This window comes from Euprymna scolopes, chromosome 17, assembly GCF_053919585.1.
Source record: "Euprymna scolopes isolate OS-2025 chromosome 17, ASM5391958v1, whole genome shotgun sequence".
Classification (NCBI taxonomy): Eukaryota; Metazoa; Mollusca; class Cephalopoda; order Sepiida; family Sepiolidae; genus Euprymna; species Euprymna scolopes.
In genome coordinates, this window is record NC_136498.1 from 108751632 (window position 1) to 108774473 (window position 22842).

Genomic DNA, 22842 nt, shown 5'->3' on the forward strand with positions numbered 1-22842 from the left:
TAAGGACTCAAATATTTTGGCGAAAAGCGGGAGGAGGCTAATGGGGCGATAATTTAGTGGGTCAGTTCTTTCACCAGAATTCTTGAAGACTGGTACCACAGAGGCGGTTTTCCAGGCAGTCGGGAAAACAAGATTCGTTAAGGCATTTATTGTAAAGTTTGGACAGAACTGGAGCAACCTCGGCAGAGCATTTTTTTAATAGCACAGCCGGGATGAGATCTGGTCCACATGCTTTAGAGGTGTCTAGGTTTTTTATAATAGCATGTACCTGAGAAGGGGTGATTTTCAAGTCGTCAAGTGTGGCGTCTGTTCGCAGAGGAAAATCAGGGAGTGAGTGGTGTACCGAGTTCAGTGTGAGTTTGAGGCAAACCGACTGGCAAGCAGATTAGCCTTGTCAGTTGCCGTGCAAGCCAACCTCATGATTGTTTGTTAGTGGGGAATAATTGACTGTCCATTATTAACTACGCTGTTGTAGATTTTCCAAAAATCCCGGGTTCCTAATTTCTGTGCTTCGATGCGCTATACAATTTGATAGAGGCCACAGATTTTCATGAGATCGATATCGTTTTGAAGCTTGACTCTTCGGATGACAAATAAAAAAAAATTGGCTAAAAACATTAATTCCTTCATTCTCAACTGGGCATTTTTCTACAAGGAGGAGTCACTTTTTTTGCCGATATTTTTGAAAGTCATTTTCTCTTTTCGATTTTTCTAGTTTAATTTAAAAACCTTCGCCACTTCCGGTTTGGCAATGGATGCAACAGCAAAGCCGTCACGTTTTTTTTTTTTTTTTATGTTCTTTTCCTCCTTCGCAGTACGGGTTTGAGCCTGCCTGCCTACTACCACTTTTTTTTTTTTTTTGCTCAACACACACCTCCAAACATCCCGGGCAATGCTGGGCATCCAGGCTAGTTTATTAGAAACGGTAATCAAATTTTATAAACCATAAAAGTATAATAAATTGTTTTGACAAATAAAATACAAACGTTGTTATATGAAAAGATGTGGAGGTAGCTGTTTTGATTAAGTCGACTTTTTGAATTGCGGTTGGAAAGTTTTTGAAAAGTTATTTTTTTTATGCTCATGTGTTTGTGAGCTACTGAACTGAACCAATAACCCTAACCCTAACCAATCTAAGAGTTATCCTGGCAGTGATTAATTCATCTACATTCTTTTAAAAATTTAAGCAAACATGGCATACATCACCCAGGATATAGATTAAAGTCACAATTACACATAAACTTAAAGTTGATACCAATTAGAGTTTTAATCATATCTTCACAGACTGCCCCCTAAACATAATGCTCCGATGCAGGCCTGAGGTATGCCTCGGACACTGTCCGACAACGAACCTTGAGAGGGTTTGAACAGCTATGATTAGAGTTTTCATATACCAATACTGTATATTTCCATGAACAGAGTTTTATTTCCAAAAACATTCGATTTGTGGAACACGTTGCCACAAGATTGATTTCCTGAGGGCTACAATATGATCATTTTCAAATATAGTATCAGTACACACTTATCGTAAACCGTTTTCATAAGTAAACAAATTTTATTTATTCCATTCATTATTTTCAATCCATTCATAGTATTCGTCACCATTCAATTGATTATTTGTCAATCTCGTTAACCTTTATTCCATGTTTTTTTTTTTTTTTTAATCATATCGCATACATCCTTACACTACTGGCCCCTGGGCAAGGCATGCTCCGATGCAGACTTGAGGGATGCTCCGATGCAGACTTGAGGGAATGCCTCAGACATCTGTTGTGTAGCGGGGTTCATATTGGGACACATATAATGGGGACTCAGAACAGGCATAACAACGATATTGAGAGAGTGATATATTTTGGTACATCAAGGCCGTAAATGACAAAGTTCTCTCTGATTCTCTCTCCTCTGATCTTGAGCGCGTGGTTCAGTGAGGGAAGACGTGGCTGGTTACCTTTAATGCATCTAAAACCAAACTCCTATCCTTACATCATCAACGCTCTGATCCCCATCTGGCATCAATTGGGATGAATGGCTCTCGTCTGGGAGAGGCCTGTGTTTTGACAAGCTTGTGGGTTTGACCTTTACTCCTGATCTGAAATGGAACACCTACATCAAGTCTGTTGCCAAGATCGCTGGAAAGATGGTGGGATCCTTCTACCGCTCCAGAAGATATCTCACTACTGATGCAATTCTCTATCTATATAAAAGCCAAGTACGTCCAAGGATGGAATACTGCTGCCATATCTGGGGCAGGAGCTGCTAAAAACAGCCTATCCTGCCTTGACAGAGTACAAAATAGACTTCGTGGTTTAGTGGGGATGCCCTTTTCTCTACCCTGCAACCTCTCTCCCACAGAAGAGACGTTGCGAGCCTATCCTTGTTTTATCATTATTTCCATGGCAGGTGCTCGTCTGAACTCCAATCTCTGGTCCCCCCTCGCCAATCTTTCACGAAAAACACCCGTCTAGCTGAATCCACTGTGAAAAATTTCCCCCACTCTATATCTGTGCCTAAATCAAAACGCGGATTCCATGAACAAAGCTTCTTTCTTAGAACTGCCCGCCTGTGGAACTCTGTTCCGTCTGCCTGCTTCCCACCTGAATACAACTTGGATGTCTTCAAGTCCAATGTTAACAAATTCTTAATGAACCGCCCCCTTAAGTAAACACTTCATCAAATCTCCACACTAACGTAATGTACTTGCAATAACCCTTATCCCTGAGTGGCTTCCGGACCTTGATAAGTGGTGACCACTGTGTAAAAAAAAAAAAAAAAACATGACGAATGTGACAATTCTTGGGGACTTCATATTATTATTATTATTACAGAGCTGGGACATTTATGCAATAGTTCTTGTCAGCACAGATAGATGGTGGAGGAGGGAACTCATAATACTATGAGGAGTTTATACACAGGTTCGTTAAAGATGATGATGGACAAAACCCATTTACCTTTCAGTTGGTGGAATGACGACACGAAGACAAACATATATATTATTCCTTAATTGGAATTCATTTTTGAGAATAAGCATTATATATATTAATTTTATTTTTATTTCGGACTATTATTCTCATCTTTTATTAGTTGTTGTTTTTCATCTTTTATTGGTTTGTTTATTCACAACGTTTCGGCCAACTATTCCTCTGGCCTTCGTCAGGTGGTTTCAATCCCACCCAAAGGCGTGCAGAGGTTTACTTGGCCAAAACGTGGTGAGACGACAACAACTACGGATGGCAGTGATTGCTGAGAATGCAGTTAGGAGATTCGAAGTTCCTATCCGTCGCGGTTACCACCTGACGGGGGCCAGAGGAATAGTTGGCTGAAACGTTGTGAATAAACAAACCAATAAAAGATGAAAAACAACAACTAATAAAGATGAGAATAATAGTCCGAAATAAAAAATAAATTAATACGAAGACAAACAGTTACAAAATATAGATGGTGATTTCTTTATTCAGCAGCCAGCTGATTGATGACTCAGGAATTCAATCAAGCTTGTATAGCTACATGGTCTTTCTTCTACCCTTTGCCTCTAAGGGCATCAGCTCCTAATCTGACCCTCTCTCTCTCTCTCTCTGACTGTGAGTGTGACTCTGATTATCTCCTAACTTTTAACCCTGTTTCAATATATTGAGAATCTCCTTTCTTCATGACGTCAGAGCCTGCTGTCATTTTATCACGTTTCTATTTACCCGTGCACTTTGCACATGTATCTAACATACCTCTGATAAACAAAAGAAATCCGTAAATTATTTTGTATCATTTAACTTATTTGTTACATAATTTTTCAACTTTGTTATTGTCCATTCTTTTAACTGACATATTTAATATCCAGTTATTTCTAAAAGAATTAACAATCGACTGCATTCCTAGGATTTCAATTATTCACTTGCCTACAGGGTTCGATTCTAGCCTTTTCCTAATACCGTTTTCACTTATCTAGTCTGCCTTCTTATATGAGAAGGGGACAGCCCTTCTTATGTAACAAATCTATTTCTGGGTACTTTCCTGAATAAACATGATTGTGCTTCTTCTCTCTGACTTTGTCCTCTTGAATGTTCTTTTCAGTCTGTGCACATGTTCTTTTTATAGGCTTTTCCTTTTTCTTTACGGTGACGTGACTTTGCACATGGCTCGGCATTTGCATACAGCCGCCATACCTGTGTCCGCGATTTGTCACATAAAAATACACTGTATATTTTAGTTGAAACAAAAGTTTGAATAATGAATCTTTATGTGAAAAAAAAAAAAAAAAAAAAAATTTTAAATCAAACATTTTTCCTTTTTTTTTTTTTTTTTTTTTTCTTTTTCTTCAGATTGGAGCTATTCAGACGGTTCTGGTAACGGAGACCTCACATGACAAGAATTTTTACGTAGGGCACAATAAATTCTACGATCAGGTCAGTGTCGATGCTTTTTCTTTTCTTACATCTCCATTTCTGTTTTTTGCGCTTGTCCAGAATTCTTTCTTAATCCCCCCCCCCCCCCGGACAAAGGAGGGATTGGACCTAGTAATTCACTCCCGTTCATTTGTTCACACTTTTTTCACTTGGATTTTTTTTTTTTGAAAATTTTGCACAAACATTAGTCATGGTAAAAAGTAAATTTTTCAGTGGTGGAGGGGGATCCCGCATGCCCGTTTTTTTAATAAACAAAAATCTGTATGATGTATGCACTAGTGACTGGATAAATATATCATATTCCAAAAACCATGTAAATTGATCAGGTAGTTTTATTTGTAAGTAAGAAAGTCAAATTTTATGAGTAACAGAAGAGCGGCTGCCTTTTTTGAAAACAATCTAAAAAAAAAAGGGAGAGATGACTCAATAATTCAAACTTGTGAGATTTCTGTTGTAATGCCTCTGAATTCCCATTAATCGCTTAAAAATGATTTTCTTTATAAAAATAAAACTACTTGATCAATTTAGTTGTGCTGGACTTTTTAGTGCCTTTAATAAGTAAATTTATTAAAAGAAAAGAATTTAAATTTAAACACAGATTAACTCACATTATAAAAATATTACTTATAATAATTAATATATATATAATCGATTTATTTAAAAGGCAAAATGTGTATGTGTGTGTGTTTAACAAAAATTTTCAACACATGCGATGGATCCTGATCTGATTAGTATCGTTTTGAAGCTCAATCTCTTGGATGGCAAATATCAAAAAATTGGCCAAAAACATTCATTCTTTTACTCTCAACTGGGCAGTTTTGTACAAGGAGCGGTCACTTTTTCACCAACATTTTTGCAAAGTCATTATACGTGCTTGCAATGACTAGCCTTAATTTGAATGACAGCAAAATCATATGTCATGGTGGCTGTGGGGGTTAAGCAGTTTGCTTCTTTTCACCTTCTTTTCCTCCTTCGTGTCACAGGTTCAAACCTGCCTACGCACTCATCTATATTTTTTTTTTTCTTATTTCAAGGCTTACGTAATGGGATTTTTTCCTTTTTAAAACAAAAACTGAATTATTTTACCGTGCGCTTAAACTATTTTGGTTTATTTTTCACACCTCTCTCCACCCAGGCTGCATCTATTTTTTTTTTTTTTTTTTTTTTCTGGTTGTATTGACTCCTTACTACACCACCTCTCCACACCCGGGCAATGCCGGGTACTCCCACTAGTCAGTTAATAAATAACAAAACAGTGATACACTCATTTCATTTCAATTGCACATTCACATTTAAATTATAATGACTATATTTATTCCAAAAAGAACATAAATTGCATCATATCTTTTGAAAATATCTAAACGACTATACGACATAAAAAAAAAAAAATCTGACTCACTCCACAACGCTATAAACTTTTTGAAATGCTAACGACTTTTTCATTCTGAAATAGAACAAAGACATTCTCTTCACAAATATATTTTTCAAATATTGTACTGGTATTTTATTTTCTTCAATGTAATCATACCGAGGAAGTCTTGAAGTAAAGACGAAAAGTTGATGAACATATAACTTATTTATTTATTTTTTTTTTTTTTCATCTCTCCATCTTGTTGGAATACAGTGTGACCCCCCCCCAAAAAAAAACGGGCCCCAACTCTAATTAGGCCGCGTTTCTTAGTGTTTTGTTCGAATGAAATGAAACTTTGGTCATAACTAGTTTATTATATTCAAACCATCACATCAAAACACTAGCGTCTTTGGCCTTTTTTTCTCTGTTCTACAGCATATGTTCTTGATGGCCTCCATTTAGCTTTTGTTTTTTTTTTGGGGGGGGGTCACCCTGTATTATTGCCTTTATTCTCATCATTATATATATGTGTGGATATATATATATATTTTTTATTTTTTTAACCCAGCCAACGACGAGCGCATTTGCTAGTGTATATATATATATATATATATATATATATATATATAAGGCTATATGTCTGTCTGTCTCCATATTTTCAAACACTGTCTCTTCCAAAACTAAAGCACTAGAGGCCTCAAATGATTGGATTTTTTACAGGCCGTCCTTTTATGGGTCTTCAGCCGGTTAAAATCGTTTTTAAGGTCAAAAAATGATAAAAATTAAAAAAATTGTTATACATTTTGTACATTCATCTTAGTTTATTTTTAATCAGTTCATATGCGTGTCACGTCGGTGCAGTGGTAACGTCACCAGCTTTGAATGCTACAGTTTCGGTTTCAATTCTAACTGATGGCACCCAAATGCCATTTTTTTTTACCTTTGAAATCATGGCTATAATAACATACACGAAATCTGGACAAATTAAAATCTATTTAAGCGTATTTTACGACCGGGCAAAGCCAGCGACCCCCCCCTCTTCCCCTGCTACTATATATATATATATATATATATATATATATATATATATATATAGTTAAAAGAGATGGAAAGTTTTCCATTTTAGATGTGGAGTTAACGCTTATTTAACTTCCCTTTTGTTTCTTTTGTTGGATTCCAGGTGTTGGTACCGAAAGACGAAAAACTTATGGGAAAATCTGTTGATGTTGAGATTACATCCGTAGGAAAGCATTACTTAAGGTGCAAACTTCTCGGCAGAATGACCGTCCGCAGACCTTGTGTCCGTTTTCCACCAAGAAAAAGTCCAGTATCTGGTGCAAGACTAGTGCAAGATGTAAGAAGCTTTGTTCGATAAATTCCCACCTTTTTTTTTTTTTTTTTTTTTTTTTAAAGAAAAAGTTTATATGTCAAAATCGATTTTAAACAGAAAGCTGATTCGTACAAAACAGACATTGTGTATGTCGGTTGAAAACAGAAGAACTTGTTTTTTTGTTTTTTTTTTCTCTCTCCAGTTTTTATTTAGAATTTGACTGGAGATGAAATTCTTTGAATAAGTTAAAATAATACAAAGATTTCCAAATTAAAAAAAATACACCTCAATAGGGTCAGAGATTACATCAGTTGAAATATTGAAGCAACCAATAGTATTACAGTTCTGAACTTTTTAGATGAATGTTTGGATTATTTAAATAAATTGGACAACTATATTATTTAATTGGAATTCATTATTGCAATGAGTATTATTTATTAATTTATTTATTGCAGGCTATTATCCTCATTCTAGAAATGTAAGCCATGTTTAGTTTCAGAATAGTTTCCGACGGTTAGTTGTTCTACACAAGTCCTGGAGGTGACTGGTTCGCAGTAGACAGTTCTCAAGTTGGAATCCACAGAGCAAAAGATTCTTCCCGTGTTGACACAAAGAAAACATGTGAAAGAAAGGTTTATGGAGCAATTCTGGTTTCTGATTGGTTGGTAGCGGAACATGAATTAATTCGATTCGTCAGTTCCTAGCAGCATCGTTTATAAATAGAATCTCCCGACTGCAGGATCATACCCCATTATGAAATAATGAAATATTGCAACACTCATCTTTTAGTTGTTGTTTCACAATGTTTCGGGCAACTATTCCTATATTGTCAGGTGGTTAACCACGACGGGATAGGAACTCCGAATCTCCTAACTGTATCCTCAGCAATTATTGCCATCCATAGTTGTTGTACGAAGATAGCGGTTTCAATCCTACTCAAAGCCAGCTAGAGGATTACTTTGCCAAAACGTGGTGAGACGACAACAACTATGGAAGGCAGTAATTGCTGAGGATACAGTTAGGAGATTCGGAGTTCCTATCCCGTCGGGGTTACCACCTGACGAAGGCCAGAGGAATAGTTGGCCGAAACGTCGTGAAACAACAACTAAGAAAGATGAAGATAATAGTCCGCAATAAATAAATGAATAAATTGGACAATTGTATTATCTTGAGTATTATCTGCATGACGTTTCAGATTTTCATCATGTATAAAATTTGCCCTGTTTTGACGGAGGGGGGGTAGCTTTGCAGTCTAAGGTTCCGAATTTTTGGATCTACTTGTAAAATAAGAGCACTTCTACAGAATTGGGATGAGATTTTGCTGTCGATAAATATAGTTTTCAGATAAAAAGTTACAATGTTTATGCAGTGGAAATTACCTGAATATTACTGAATTATTAAATAAAACAACTTCAATCATGTTAGCAGGCGAAAAATCGCCGCCGTCTTGTTTAATTAAAAACGGAAAATTATCTCCCTTTTGTGCTCTCCTGTGTCTTACAATCATTTTCATCAAATTTTATTTCTTATTTTCTTTAATAAATAATTTTTTAACTTATCGATTTTTGTAAGATTTGGATATAATCATCTTAAAAATACGCGGAATATGTAGATACCATTGTTTTCATTTGAAATTCAGTTTTACGATTTCCGAAATTTCGTCCCAATAGTGTAGAAGTACCAAAATAAGTTTACACTAATTATAACGATAATTTAATTATCAGGAAACCCTAGTGGTATAATTTATAACTTATGACTAAATTTTTTATTAAATCCATCAACCATGTGTAAGTTCTTAGAAATAATGTTTACAAAACAAAGGGGTTGCTGGTTTTATAACATGGCATTAATTTTTAACTGTGTTATTAGAGTTTAAACCTCTCAGACCCACACGCTGTCCGACATCGTCGCAAAGGAACAAACAAATAAAACATAAAAAGGAAAGAAATAAAAATCCGACTCAACATTTCTTAAAAATGCAAATGAAATGCATTTATTCATGGTTTTTCCAAAACAATGCATCTCATTATTTTTCCAAAGTCTTTTTGCACACACATGTGCTTTTTAAAAGTCTCTGTCCTAGCCACCTCACGCTGACGCTTGCCAGTGCTCTCTTGCCCTTGATTTTACACATCTATCTTGCCTGGCTTCTCTCCTCGGTCATGAAGTGTATTTTTCTCTCCCCTTCTCATGATGCAAGCTCACACTTGCCAATTTGCATATGTGCTTTAACGGCTGCTGCTGCTAATACCTTTGCGTGCCAGCTATTCCTAGGCTGCTGCTGCTGATTCTCACACGCCCATATGTACTCTGTTAGTTTCAGTATGGTTAATCACAGATTATTCGTTTGTTAACCATGTAGTTTTTTTTTTTTAATTTTTGATGCTATCATTATGACTAATAGGGGATAAAAGAAAAGAAGGAGGGGAAAAGAAAAATAGGAAAAGAAAAAGAAAGGAAGGGGAAAAAAATCGAAATTATTTGTATGTGAGAAGAAAAAAGACAGTAAAGGGGGGCAACTCTGAAAAAATCGGGTGACTATTTGGAATTATCTCCCTTGAGAGTAATGGGTATTTTTTCTTCTGTTATCTATCTATATATATAAAAGCGAAAATGTATGTATGTACGCTTTTCCTCGATGTCCACAAAAGGCTTCTTTCAGAGAAGTGCTCGCTCGCTTCACAACTTCTTAAAACTTTTTATATCATCTATAAATTGTAATATCTCACACTTAACCACAGAGCTCGCCTGTCTATTTAATTTTATTGACTTTCAAACGTTAATTATTCCACATTTCCCGCATCGGCACGCGTTACATTCGGTTTTCGGTATAAACAAAAAAGCGAAACTCGACTCTAATCACAGGCCCAGAGCCAGTGAACGTTTGGTCAATGTCGACTTCGTCATATCAGACGGGGGAGCGGGTTTTTAAAAACAAACAAACCGATTTATTGACCTCATTAAAAACTGTCCCCGCACAAAATCTTAACTGCTGAATACCTATCGCCGTCACGTCAATCAAAAACGCGCACCTGTTTTTTTTTTTTTTCACACACACCTACAAACACCCGGGTAACACCGGGTACCCCTCGCTAGTCTATATATATATAAAAGCGAAAATGTGTGTGTGTGTGTGCATTTTTGTTTATGTCCGCCAAAGGCTTTTTTCGCCGGGATTCTCGGGGGGGGGGGTGTACTATTTCTTATAACTTTATATATGCTATTGAGATCATAATATGTAACACTTACGAAACGACATCGTAAAAGTCTTTTCAGTGACTTTTATCTTATAAAATTCATGCTGTGAATTTGTTTTTTCTGCTGCTACTACTACTACTGCTGCTATAGCGTGATATTTGACCTAGAAAACCATGTGTTTGTATGTCTGCCAAAATCTTTTGACACACGCGGTGGGTCCTCATAAGATCAGTATCATTTTGAAACTCGATCCTTCGGACAACAAATATCGAAAAATTAGCCAAAAACATTAATTCGTTCACCTTCAACTGGGCAGTTGTTTACAAGGAGGGGTCAGTTTTTGCAGCTACATTTCCGCAAGTCATCGTATCAGTTGGATTAACTGCACTTAATTTCAACCCTCTCGACTTCCAGTTGTGCAATGGAGACATTGGCTAAGACATTAGATTTTTATTTCCTCCTATGCATTATGGGTTCGAGGCTACCTGCCTACTAGCACTTATTTTTTTAACACCTCTCTTCACCCAAACTGCCTACTGTTGTTTGATCACACCCCTCACTGCTACTACCATTTTTACCCCCCCCCCCCCGTTCCTTATTACACCTCCACACACCCGGGCAATACCAGGTACTCCTACAAGTCTATAATATGAATCTCAAACATCTGTTTATGTATATGTATGTATGTTTGTATGGCATGCAAAAACTTCTGACAGAGGCGTCGGAACGTGACAAAATTGGTATCGTTTTAAACCTCGATCTTTCGGATGACAAATATCGAAAAATTGGGCAAAACATTAATTTCTTCACCCTCAACTGGGCAGTTTTCTACAAGGAAGGGGTCGCTTTTTTTTGCCGACATTTTTGCAAGTCATTGTCGCCTTTCGATTGACTAGCTTTAATTTCAGTGCTCGCGACTTCTGGTTTCATCATGGACACATCAGCTAAGACGTTGGGTTTTTTTTTACACCTTCTTTTCCTCATTTGCGTTACGGGTTCGAGCCTGCCTGCCTACTACCACATTTTTAAAACGTTTTTTTTTTTAACACCTCTCTCTTCCTCCGGGTTGCCTACTGTTGTTTTGATCCCCCTCCCCTCGCTACTACCGCATTTTTTTTTTCTGGGTTCATTACTACTACACCTCGACATACCTGGGCAGCGATACATTACCTGAAAGTACTTCATTCAAACTCCTCTGCTTAACATGAGTTGGAACAGATACATTGCGTGCATTGCCAAGGCTGCTGCAAAGGTGGTCTCTCTCTCTCTCTCTCTCTACCGTGCTAGATAGTTATTTAAGCCTGAGAGTATCCTGTACCTTTACAAGGCCACCATTTGCCCATGTATGGAGTATTGTTGTCAGATTTGGGTTGGTGCATCGGCTGCTAGTCTCTCACTCTTAGACAGGGTTCAAAAGAGAGTCGCCACGCACTATCAGCTAGGCTTCAATCGCTGTTCCATTGAAAAAATGTTGCATTCCTTTACCTGCTTTACAAGTACTTTAATCGTAAGTGCTCTGAAGAACTACAAGCCTTTGTACCCCTTCGACATAAATACCCCTAACAAACCCAACAAGCAGCAAAATCCCACCCCTACACAATAGAAATCCCCAGATGTAAGAAAGCCTTCTACTCTAATAGTTTCTTCCCTAAGACTGCTAGACTTTGGAATTCCCTTCCGGGTTTCCGTTTCCTTGACTGTACTGACATGCAGAAGTTCAAGTGTAATGTAAACAGATATCTTGCTGCTCAACTCCCTGCATAGTATCCCTGCAAATTATGTCCCAGATAGTAGCCCCCTACATCAAAATGGCACTGTGCCTTGTTTGGAGTGAAAATACAATTATAAAAAATGTTTTTAAATTTGTATCATTTAGACATGTTTGATGAAATAAAAATTAATTTTTTTTTTTCTAACACTCAACGTACTATGAAACGGTGTGTGCATGTTGATATGAAGAAAAAAAATGAAGATGGTAGAAAAGCTGCAGTTAACAATACTTCATTTACCAGGGTAAAGTCTGATGGTAAATTGAACTGCTGGTTTAGGGATGGTAAAGTTTTGTGTGCCTGGAGCCCATCTGCTTGCTATGAGCAGCAGGTGGTTGACCATTTTTTTTTTTTTTTTAATCATGCATTTCTTACCATAAAATCATTGTCTCTTAAAATTCTGGCCGATCAAAGGGACATAACTCTGTAAAAATCGTAGAGTTGATTAAACCTTTATAATTATTTCATCTACGCAGTTTTGTTTGAGATCCGAATGCTCCACACATATGACTGGGTCTAAGCGCCATTTTTTAATTTTCTCCTTCAGAATGCGGCCCTGTCGGTGGGGCATTAGAATACACCGACTGCCCCCCTGCAGAGGGTAAAAGTCCCTCAATGGGGGTCCTGGATATGACCTTAAACTATATCCAATGGTAAGGCCCCCAGCTTGTGGGTTTTAGGGAGTGTGGAGCCACCCTTTAATTACCATTGCTCCCAGGTCCACTCTGACCCGGAGTGGTAGTACCTGTTAGGGTCCCAACTATGGGTTAAATAGAAAATGACTTGAAAACAACAAATATATTCTATTAAAAATTTTTTCTTCAAAATCTTTCGATTCGGCATTAAATAACCCAAAAAGGGTTGATATGCCGTAAAACAAAAACAACCAACCAACCAACCAACCAACCAACCAACCTTCAGAATGGTTTGGATTAAATGATGGCGCCAGTTAAGAGTAAGAACAATAATAATAAAAAAAATGAATTTCAACTAAAAACCAATGTTATCAACTTTCAATTTCAAATTTTATATATATATATATATTAAGTTAGACTAATTACCTCCCTTACACCCGTCAAATAAATAATAAATAAAGTCAAGAAAACATGAAAATTATCTCCCCTTAAAACATGTAATAACAATATATTCTCTCTATATATAAACCGTAGCGTCTTTAAATCAAAAATACGCTAACGGAAACAATTTATTGCACGAGCGTCCCCCTTTTTAAAATTCATCATTCAATAAGATAAAAAGCTATAGCAAACATCTAAATGACTACTTTAACCACAGTTCCTGATTTCAAAAAAAGAAAAATTAAAAGATAAATATCTCTATATATTTTTAAAGCAAATTTATTATGTAAATTCAAAAATATATATTTTTCTCTACTTATTTCTGTCTCTAACCCATATTAATTTTCTTATAAATTTTAAATCCAGACCTTTTATTTCAATTTTTCAGATTCATCTGCCTTACTTTTAATGCTAGGTTTATTTATGGTGTCTTTTAAATTCAATAAAAACCCTCCAAAATTTGCTGATGAGGAGACCTTGCTTACCAAAAAACTATATATAATTATTCTACATAACTTGATGTATACCACAATAAAAAGCATTGTTTTCCGAAACGATCGTACAGATAATTGATTTTGTTGTTGTTCCTTCTTATGAAATGGATTTTTAATTTAATTAAAATTTGATTTTTAAATTTTAAATTATAAATCACATTACTTAATATATATATATATATATATATATATATATATAAATCAATGCGGAAAATATATAGATGTTTATATCTTTTCTGTATTTATTTCCTATTTGTTGATGTGTAGGAATACAAAAAGTCTTTTGAAAAAAACCATAATGTTTCTTTCAAAAGCACATATTTTCGACCAATCCTTTGGCCTTCTTCAGTGTGAAAATATATACATATATATATATACTAGCAAGGAGATCCGACGTTGTGCAGGATTGAATGAGGATCAACAAATGTTCCCCTCTCCCATACTTTTATTGTCATTAAATTGATTGATTGCCTACTCTAGTTAGGGACCCCTCTTCTGCAGTGTCTTGGGAGGAAGCTTCACGTGCAAACCTGCAGTGACTTAATCCACAATATATTGTAGCTTACATTTCACTGTAGAGAATTTACAGTTGATTTTATAAAATTTATATAATGGCTTGAATTAAAGTTTAAAATGCAAAATTGAAATCTAAACAAAAACATTTCAAATGAGTCCCTGTCTTATCAAAAAACAAACTGTTGGTTTTATAAAATAATTTTCACATAACCACTTGAATTAAAGTTAAACGTATAAAATTCAAGTATCATGGTTCAATTGTGCTTTAAAAAGAAATATTCATTTCAGACATGCCCCTGTCTATATATGAATCTACAGTTGATGTCATAGGCTGGGCCTTTCTGCTTGTCTGGTGATATAAAACTTGTCAAATGCACTTGTGATGTCAGGTTGTATAAAAAAAAAAGCGTTAACTTTCAAAATCAGACTTCCTTCTTTAGTTGGACTTTTCGATTATCGATTTTTCGATACTTATCAAAGACATTCCAATACAAAACCTATGTATGAACACTCCCAGACACATCGAGTATCTTCTTGTGAGATTTCAAAACATGTGACCTAGACATTTCTTAGTCCATAGGGAATGCACTCACACACAAAGCTCCTTTTATATAATAGCCTAGCAAGGAAACCCGATGTTGCCCAGGATTGAATTATGATCAGCGAATGTTTCGCACTCCCGTATTTTATTGTCATTGAAATCAGTGAATTCACCCATTTTTCAATCAAATCAAAGTCAAAGGACCATTACGGTGCACCGGGAGGAAGCTTTACATGCCTCTTCATAGTGACCTAGTCCACAATACATCGTAGTCTACATTGCACTGTAGAGAACTTACTGTTGATTTTATAAAATTATTTTTTTTATATAATGGCTTGAATTAAAGTTTAAAATACAAAAGTCAAGTATCATGGTTCACTTGTGCCCTAAACAGAAACATTCATTTCGAATATGCCCCTGTCATATCAAAGAACCTACTGTTGATTTTATATACCTAGTCTTACTGCTTAATATGCGGTAATAAAACTTCTCAAATTCACTTGTGATGCTAAGTTGTATAAGGATGTTAACGTGAGTTAAAATCAAACTCTTCCTTCTTTAATCAGATTTTTTCGATCATTGATTTTCAATACTTATCGGAGGCATTCCAATACAAAACTTATCTAAGAACACTCCCAGACACATAAAGTATATTTGTGTGAAATTTTATAAGAATCAGCCCAGCCATTTCAGAGTCCACAGAGAACAAACTCAGGCACACATATACAGACATGCACACAAAGTGCGTTTTATATATAAGTTCGGATTTTATTCATTTTATTTGTAAAATGCTAGATAACTTTGCTAGTAATTAATAAAACGTGTATATTTCCGTACTTTTTTTTTTGTTCATTTGTTTTTCCTTATAATTCATTTTTTTTTGTTCATTTGTTTTTCCTTATAATTCATTTTTTTTTGTTCATTTGTTTTTCCTTATAATTCATTTTTTTTTGTTCATTTGTTTTTCCTTATAATTCATTTTTTTTGTTCATTTGTTTTTCCTTATAATTCATTTTTTTTTGTTCATTTGTTTTTCCTTATAATTCATTTTTTTTTTGTTCATTTGTTTTTCTTATAATTCATTTTTTTTTGTTCATTTGTTTTTCCTTATAATTCATTTTTTTTTGTTCATTTGTTTTTCTTATAATTCATTTTTTTTTGTTCATTTGTTTTTCCTTATAATTCATTTTTTTTGTTCATTTGTTTTCCTTATAATTCATTTTTTTTTGTTCATTTGTTTTCCTTATAATTCATTTTTTTTTGTTCATTTGTTTTTCCTTATAATTCATTTTTTTTTGTTCATTTGTTTTTCTTATAATTAATTTTTTTTTGTTCATTTGTTTTTCCTTATAATTCATTTTTTTTTGTTCATTTGTTTTTCCTTATAATTCATTTTTTTTTGTTCATTTGTTTTTCTTATAATTCATTTTTTTTTGTTCATTTGTTTTTCCTTATAATTCATTTTTTTTTGTTCATTTGTTTTTCCTTATAATTCATTTTTTTTTGTTCATTTGTTTTTCCTTATAATTCATTTTTTTTTGTTCATTTGTTTTTCTTATAATTAATTTTTTTTGTTCATTTGTTTTTCCTTATAATTCATTTTTTTTTGTTCATTTGTTTTTCCTTATAATTCATTTTTTTTTTGTTCATTTGTTTTTCTTATAATTCATTTTTTTTTGTTCATTTGTTTTTCTTATAATTCATTTTTTTTTGTTCATTTGTTTTCCTTATAATTCATTTTTTTTTGTTCATTTGTTTTTCTTATAATTCATTTTTTTTTGTTCATTTGTTTTTCTTATAATTCATTTTTTTTTGTTCATTTGTTTTTCTTATAATTGATTTTTTTTTGTTCATTTGTTTTTCTTATAATTCATTTTTTTTTGTTCATTTGTTTTTCCTTATAATTCATTTTTTTTTGTTCATTTGTTTTTCCTTATAATTCATTTTTTTTTGTTCATTTGTTTTTCTTATAATTCATTTTTTTTTGTTCATTTGTTTTTCCTTATAATTCATTTTTTTTTGTTCATTTGTTTTTCCTTATAATTCATTTTTTTTTGTTCATTTGTTTTTCCTTATAATTCATTTTTTTTTGTTCATTTGTTTTTCTTATAATTAATTTTTTTTGTTCATTTGTTTTTCCTTATAATTCATTTTTTTTTGTTCATTTGTTTTTCCTTATAATTCATTTTTTTTTGTTCATTTGTTTTCCTTATAATTCATTTTTTTTGTTCATTTGTTTTTCTTATAATTCATTTTTTTTTGTTCATTTGTTTTTCTTATAATTCATTTTTTTTTGTTCATTTGTTTTCCTTATAATTCATTTTTTTTGTTCATTTGTTTTTCCTTATAATTCATTTTTTTTTGTTCATTTGTTTTTCTTATAATTCATTTTTTTTTGTTCATTTGTTTTTCTTATAATTCATTTTTTTTTGTTCATTTGTTTTTCCTTATAATTCATTTTTTTTTGTTCATTTGTTTTTCCTTATAATTCATTTTTTTTTTGTTCATTTTTTTTTCTTATAATTCATTTTTTTTTGTTCATTTGTTTTTCTTATAATTCATTTTTTTTTGTTCATTTGTTTTCCTTATAATTCATTTTTTTTTGTTCATTTGTTTTTCCTTATAATTCATTTTTTTTTGTTCATTTGTTTTTCTTATAATTCATTTTTTTTTGTTCATTTGTTTTTCTTATAATTCATTTTTTTTTGTTCATTTGTTTTTCTTATAATTAATTTTTTTTTGTTCATTTGTTTTTCCTTATAATTCATTTTTTTTTGTTCATTTGTTTTTCCTTATAATTCATTTTTTTTTTGTTCATTTGTTTTCCTTATAATTCATTTTTTTTGTTCATTTGTTTTTCTTATAATTCATTTTTTTTTGTTCATTTGTTTTTCTTATAATTCATTTTTTTTGTTCATTTGTTTTCCTTATAATTCATTTTTTTTTGTTCATTTGTTTTTCCTTATAATTCATTTTTTTTTGTTCATTTGTTTTTCTTATAATTCATTTTTTTTTGTTCATTTGTTTTTCCTTATAATTCATTTTTTTTTGTTCATTTGTTTTTCTTATAATTCATTTTTTTTTGTTCATTTGTTTTTCCTTATAATTCATTTTTTTTTGTTCATTTGTTTTTCCTTATAATTCATTTTTTTTTGTTCATTTGTTTTTCTTATAATTCATTTTTTTTGTTCATTTGTTTTTCTTATAATTCATTTTTTTTTGTTCATTTGTTTTCCTTATAATTCATTTTTTTTTTGTTCATTTGTTTTTCCTTATAATTCATTTTTTTTGTTCATTTGTTTTTCTTATAATTAATTTTTTTTTGTTCATTTGTTTTTCCTTATAATTCATTTTTTTTTGTTCATTTGTTTTTCCTTATAATTCATTTTTTTTTGTTCATTTGTTTTTCTTATAATTCATTTTTTTTTGTTCATTTGTTTTTCCTTATAATTCATTTTTTTTTGTTCATTTGTTTTTCCTTATAATTCATTTTTTTTTTGTTCATTTGTTTTTCCTTATAATTCATTTTTTTTTGTTCATTTGTTTTTCTTATAATTCATTTTTTTTTGTTCATTTGTTTTTCCTTATAATTCATTTTTTTTTGTTCATTTGTTTTTCCTTATAATTCATTTTTTTTTGTTCATTTGTTTTTCCTTATAATTCATTTTTTTTTGTTCATTTGTTTTTCCTTATAATTCATTTTTTTTTGTTCATTTGTTTTTCTTATAATTCATTTTTTTTTGTTCATTTGTTTTTCTTATAATTCATTTTTTTTTGTTCATTTGTTTTTCCTGATAATTCATTTTTTTTTGTTCATTTGTTTTTCCTTATAATTCATTTTTTTTTGTTCATTTGTTTTTCCTTATAATTCATTTTTTTTTTGTTCATTTGTTTTTCCTTATAATTCATTTTTTTTTGTTCATTTGTTTTTCCTTATAATTCATTTTTTTTTGTTCATTTGTTTTTCTTATAATTAATTTTTTTTGTTCATTTGTTTTTCCTTATAATTCATTTTTTTTTTGTTCATTTGTTTTCCTTATAATTCATTTTTTTTGTTCATTTGTTTTTCCTTATAATTCATTTATTTTTGTTCATTTGTTTTTCCTTATAATTCATTTTTTTTGTTCATTTGTTTTTCTTATAATTCATTTTTTTTTGTTCATTTGTTTTTCCTTATAATTCATTTTTTTTGTTCATTTGTTTTTCTTATAATTCATTTTTTTTGTTCATTTGTTTTTCTTATAATTCATTTTTTTTGTTCATTTGTTTTTCTTATAATTCATTTTTTTTTGTTCATTCATTTGTTTTTCCTTATAATTCATTTTTTTTTGTTCATTTGTTTTTCCTTATAATTCATTTTTTTTTTTTTGTTCATTTGTTTTTCCTTATAATTCATTTTTTTTTTGTTCATTTGTTTTTCCTTATAATTAATTTTTTTTGTTCATTTGTTTTTCCTTATAATTCATTTTTTTTTGTTCATTTGTTTTTCCTTATAATTCATTTTTTTTTTGTTCATTTGTTTTTCCTTATAATTCATTTTTTTTTGTTCATTTGTTTTTCCTTATAATTCATTTTTTTTTGTTCATTTGTTTTTCCTTATAATTCATTTTTTTTTTGTTCATTTGTTTTTCCTTATAATTCATTTTTTTTTTGTTCATTTGTTTTTCCTTATAATTCATTTTTTTTTGTTCATTTGTTTTTCCTTATAATTCATTTTTTTTGTTCATTTGTTTTTCCTTATAATTCATTTTTTTTTGTTCATTTGTTTTTCCTTATAATTCATTTTTTTTTTGTTCATTTGTTTTTCCTTATAATTCATTTTTTTTGTTCATTTGTTTTTCCTTATAATCCATTTTATTTTGTTCATTTGTTTTTCCTTATAATTCATTTTTTTTTGTTCATTTGTTTTTCCTTATAATTCATTTTTTTTTTGTTCATTTGTTTTTCCTTATAATTCATTTTTTTTTGTTCATTTGTTTTTCCTTATAATTCATTTTTTTTTGTTCATTTGTTTTTCCTTATAATTCATTTTTTTTTTGTTCATTTGTTTTTCCTTATAATTCATTTTTTTTTTGTTCATTTGTTTTTCCTTATAATTCATTTTTTTTTGTTCATTTGTTTTTCCTTATAATTCATTTTTTTTGTTCATTTGTTTTTCCTTATAATTCATTTTTTTTTGTTCATTTGTTTTTCCTTATAATTCATTTTTTTTTTGTTCATTTGTTTTTCCTTATAATTCATTTTTTTTTGTTCATTCGTTTTTCCTTATAATTCATTTTTTTTTGTTCATTTATTTTTCCTTATAATCCATTTTATTTTGTTCATTTGTTTTTCCTTATAATTCATTTTTTGTTTTTTGTTCATTTGTTTTTCCTTATAATTCATTTTTTGTTTTTTGTTCATTTGTTTTTCTTATAATTCATTTTTTTTTGTTCATTTGTTTTTCCTTATAATTCATTTTTTTTTGTTCATTTGTTTTTCCTTATAATTCATTTTTTTTTGTTCATTTGTTTTTCCTTATAATTCATTTTTTTTTGTTCATTTGTTTTTCCTTATAATTCATTTTTTTTGTTCATTTGTTTTTCCTTATAATCCATTTTATTTTGTTCATTTGTTTTTCCTTATAATCCATTTTATTTTGTTCATTTGTTTTTCCTTATAATTCATTTTTTGTTTTTTGTTTATTTGTTTTTCCTTATAATTCATTTTTTGTTTTTTGTTCATTTGTTTTTCCTTATAATTCATTTTTTTTTGTTCATTTGTTTTTCCTTATAATTCATTTTTTTTTTGTTCATTTGTTTTTCCTTATAATTCATTTTTTTTTTTTTTTTTTTTCAGGTCATACTTGCATCTTACTCAACAATGGAGATAACTCTTGTCATGTCCGTCATTGTTCTGGTAATGCTGGCAATCTTGATGCGCTCGTTTTACCTCTAGAAAATTCACAGATTTTTTTTTTTTTTTTTGTTAAAAGAAGAAAGAATAATGGCTGCAACACAAGAAATCTTTTAAACAAAAACAGAAAAGTATCTTTTTTAACAACATTTTCGTTTCTCTTTTAATAAATAATTATAAAAAAAAATGCCATTTGTATGAATTTATTTAGTTTTTTTATTTTTATTTTTTTTACTCAGGCATCACCGCCTTATCAAGGCCAAGAGGCCACTCAAGGATAAGGGTTAAAGAGTGTTCTAGAAGTGTAAGCCAAGTTTAGTTTCAGAAACGTTTCAGATGGTTTGTTGTTCTAAACAAGCCTTGAGAGGTGACTGGTTTGCAGTAGACAGTTCCACAGAGCAAAAGATTCTTACCGTGTCAAGACGGAAAAAAACATGCGAAATTGCTACAGAAAAGGTTTAATATTTATGGAGCAATTCTGGTTTCTGATTGGTTGGTAGCAGAATGTGAATTAATTCGATTCGTCAGTTCCTAGCAGCATCGTTTATAAATAGAATCGTCCGACTGTGTGGGATCATACCCCATTCTTGTTCCAAAATATTGCAACAAGTGTACAGTAGAAATTGGACAATAAAGTAATCGTTAGTAATGAAAATTCGGTAAATTTGATAACTTATATGGAACGACTCATCAAGAACTTATTTACGTTAGACTTGAAGACCACCATATTGTACTCAGCCGGAAAGCAGGAAAACGGAAGACAATTCCACAGGCGTGCTGTTCTAAGAAAGAAGCTCTGTTCATGGAATCTACGTTTAGGTTTAGGCACAGATAAAGAGTGGGGGGAATTATTGATAGTGTTTTCAGATAGACGAGTGTTTCTTGTGAAAGTTTGGCGAGGGGGGGGACCATAGACTGAAGCTCAGTCGAACACTTTTCATGAAAATAACGATAAATCAGAGACAAACTCGCAACATCTCTTCTGTGAGATAGAGGTTGCAGGGAAGAGAAAAGGACATCTCCTACGAGGCTACGAAGTCTATTTTGAACTCTATCAAGGCAGGACAAGTTCTTTCTAGCAGCTCCTGCCCAGATGTGGCAACAGTATTCCATCCTTGGACGTACCTGGCTCTTATATAAATAGAGAATTGCATCAGCAATGAGATATCTACTGGATCGATAGAAAGATCCCACCATTTTTCCAGCGGCCCTGGCAACAGATTTGATGTACGTGTTCAAATTAAGATCAGGAGTAATGGTCAAGCCCAGAAGCTTGTCAAAACATGAAGCCTCCCCAAGACGAGAGTCATCCATTTCAATTGATGCCAGATGTGGATCAGAATGTTGATGATGTAAAGAGAGAAGCTTAGTTTTAGATGCATTAAAAGTAACCAGCCACTCCTTTCCCCATTGTACCACGTGCTCAAGATCAGAGGAGAGAGAATCAGAGAGAACTTGTCATTTACGGCCTTGGATGTGTTGCCATAGATGGTCGTGTCATCAGCATAGACGTCAACGAATGATTTAAGTATGTGTTTTGGAAGATCATTGATGTAAATCAGGAAGAGAGTTGGGCCCAGTATGGACCCCTGAGGGACTCCAGCATTAATACTGTGAGCTTCTGATTTTTGCCTCTCAACTACTACTCTTATGAACCTATCAGAAAGAAATGATTTAATAATTGAGAAGACATTTCCAGCTATACCATAGCTAGAGATCTTGTGAAGTAAACCTTTATGCCATACCCTATCAAAGGCTTTAGATATGTCAAGAGCAATTGCCCTAGAAAGGTTGCCTCCATCGAGAGATTTGCTAATCCTATGAGATATAATTGTAAGCACATCTGCTGTAGATCTAGCAGAACGGAAACCATATTGAGTGTCACTAAGAAGGTTATTTTTGTTGAGATGGTTGATTACTTTTGTATTTAACACAGATTCCAGTAACTTACTCATGACGCACAGGAGACTTATTGGCCTGTACTGAGAGGGGGATGAGCGATCACCTGAATTCTTAAATGCAGGGCATACTGATAAGATTTTCCAGGGTGATGGGAAGACAACGTTTAAACAGTTTTGTAAGTATGGGCGCTAGTTCAGTTTGTTTTTTTGAGTACTATAATTGGAATACCGTCAGGGCCAGTTGCTTTACTGGAATCAAGGTTTCTGATTAGCTTGGCAACATCATGTACAGATATATGTATATCACATAGCATGTTTTCTAATATAGGAGGAAATATTGGGGGTTGGCGGCCTTGGTCGCAAAGGGTAGAATT

The 22842-nt window shown here is 31.9% G+C and overlaps 1 protein-coding gene across 2 annotated transcripts in view; it reads left to right on the plus strand.

Annotated features, from left to right (window-relative positions):
- The window catches only part of LOC145296869 (threonylcarbamoyladenosine tRNA methylthiotransferase-like), an 88280-nt gene extending 67515 nt beyond the window's left edge, over positions 1–20765 (plus strand). For both annotated transcript variants that reach the window (XM_080143004.1, XM_080143003.1), the window contains exons 13-15: positions 4314–4397; positions 6929–7102; positions 20511–20765. In XM_080143004.1, the coding sequence (XP_079999130.1) occupies positions 4314–4397; positions 6929–7102; positions 20511–20609 (357 nt within the window). In that variant the 3' untranslated portion in view covers positions 20610–20765. The remainder of the gene's footprint in view (positions 1–4313; positions 4398–6928; positions 7103–20510) is intronic.
- The last annotated feature ends 2077 nt before the right edge of the window (positions 20766–22842 follow it).